General features: G+C 50.4%; 1 protein-coding gene across 1 annotated transcript; it reads left to right on the top strand.

Moving 5' to 3' along the window:
* The first annotated feature begins 721 nt into the window (after positions 1–721).
* LOC108293510 (elongin-C) lies at positions 722–1,143 on the top strand. The gene has a single exon (XM_017514947.2). It carries the CDS (start codon positions 779–781, stop codon positions 1,115–1,117), a length of 339 nt encoding a protein of 112 aa, XP_017370436.1. The 5' UTR covers positions 722–778; the 3' UTR covers positions 1,118–1,143.
* Positions 1,144–2,203: the final 1,060 nt, after the last annotated feature.

The following is a 2,203-nucleotide window of genomic DNA, read 5'->3' as shown; positions in this document are numbered from 1 at the left end:
CTTGGGAGGCTGAGACAGGAGAATCACATGAACCCAGGAGGTAGAAGTTGCAGTGAGCCAAGATCATGGCATTGCACTCCAGCCTGGGCAATAAGAGCGAAACTCCATCTCAATAAATAAATTAATAAGACAAAAGGAGAGACAGCAGGCCTCAGCAGGGGGGAGCATCAGACCATAATGCAAATCTGAAAGTCTCGGCAGCCCCAACCGGGAGCTCCAGAGCCAACACTGCCCGTCCTAGGAGTCCCATACTAGGCAAAGACAGCTCCAGGACCCCACTGCTGGGGCTTCCCTGGGTAAGGAAGCAGTTATTTGGGGTATTTCTCCATTTGCATTGCTATAAAGTAATTCTTGAGGCTGGGTAATTCATAAAGAAAGGCCGGGCGCGGTGGCTCAAACCTGTAATCCCAGCACTTTGGGAGGCCGAGGCGGGTGGATCACGAGGTCAAGAGATCGAGACCAACCTGGTCAACATGGTGAAACCCTGTCTCTACTAAAAATACAAAAAATTAGCTGGGCATCATGGCACGTGCCTGTAATCCTAGCTACTCAGGAGGCTGAGGCAGGAGAATTGCCTGAACCCAGGAGGCGGAGGTTCCGGTGAGCCGAGATCGCGCCATTGCACTCCAGCCTGGATAACAAGAGCGAAACTCCATCTCAAAAAAAAAAAAAAATTCATAAAGAAAAGACATTCAAGCGACACACTCTGCGTGCTCGCTTCACCAGGAAACTGCTAAAGTTCCTGGGGAAGCAAAGTAGAATTTTTCATAAGAACAAAATGGATGGAGAGGAGAAAACCTATGGTGGCTGTGAAGGACCCGATGCCATGTATGTCAAATTGATATCATCTGATGGCCATGAATTTATTGTAAAAAGAGAACATGCATTAACATCAGGCACAATAAAAGCCATGTTGAGTGGCCCAGGTCAATTTGCTGAGAACGAAACCAATGAGGTCAATTTTAGAGAGATACCTTCACATGTGCTATCAAAAGTATGCATGTATTTTACGTACAAGGTTCGCTACACTAACAGCTCCACTGAGATTCCTGAATTCCCAATTGCACCTGAAATTGCACTAGAACTGCTGATGGCTGCGAACTTCCTAGATTGTTAAATAAAATAAATTATAATAAAAAAAAAAAAGAAAAAAAAAGAAAAGACATTCATTTGGCTCCCGGTCCTGCAGACTGTACAAGAAGCATAATACCGGCATCTTCTTCCAGTGAGGGCCTCAGGAAGCTTCCAATCATGATGAAAGGTGAAGCGGGAGAAGGTGTGTCACGTGGCAAGAGAGGGAGCAAGAGAGAGACGTGGAGGTGCCAGGCTCTTTAAAACAACCAGATTGGCCGGTGCATAGTGGCTCATGCCTGTAATCTCAACACTTTGGGAAGCTATTTACTTCCAAGATAGCATGGTGGTGCAGGGATTGGGTAAACATTCCCATTCCAAAAGGGAGAAATTGGTCAAAAGAAAGGGGCAACAGGCCCCATGAAAGTCTGAAACCCAGCAGGGCAGACTTGAAACTTGAAAGCTCCAGCATGATCCTTGAGTCTGTGACCCGCACCCAGGGCACACTGGAGCAAGGCCTGGGGCTTCCAGGACCCTGGGCAGCTCCACCCCGTGTATTTGCAGGATGCAGCGCCTGTGGCTGCCCTCATGGGTTGGACTTGAGTGCCTGTGGCTTTTCCAGGCTCAGGGTGCAAGCTGCTGGTGGTCCTACCATTTTCAGGTCTGGAGGGCAGTGACCCCATCCCTACAGCTCCACTAGGCAATGCCCTGGTGAGGACCGTGTGGGGCCTCCATCCCACACTTCCCCTCCACACTGCCCTACGGAGGTTCTCTGTGAGGGCTCCACCGCTGCGGCAGTTTTCTTTCTGGGCACCCAGGCTTTCTGATACATCTTCTGAAATCCAGGCGGAGCTGCCCAGTCTCCTTCACTCCCAGACTCTGTGCACCTGAAGGCTTAACACCATGTGGAAGCTGCCAAGGCTTCTGGCTTACAGCCTCCAGAGCAGCAGAGCTGTACTCAGAGCCCTTCCAAGTGATGCTGGAGCTGGACCGGCTGGGGTGTGGGAGCAGTGTCCCAAGGCTGCACAGGGAAACAGGGCCCTGGGCCTCTGGGCCTGGCTCCCAAAACCACTCTTTCCTCCTAGGCCTCTGAGCCTGTGATGGGAAGGACTGTCCTGACGATGACTTTTTT

Source organism: Cebus imitator, unplaced genomic scaffold, assembly GCF_001604975.1.
Source record: "Cebus imitator isolate Cc_AM_T3 unplaced genomic scaffold, Cebus_imitator-1.0 Scaffold538, whole genome shotgun sequence".
In the NCBI taxonomy this organism is placed as follows: domain Eukaryota; kingdom Metazoa; phylum Chordata; class Mammalia; order Primates; family Cebidae; genus Cebus; species Cebus imitator.
The sequence above is the reverse complement of the archived record's forward strand: the minus strand, read 5'-3'. Positions and strand labels throughout refer to the sequence as shown.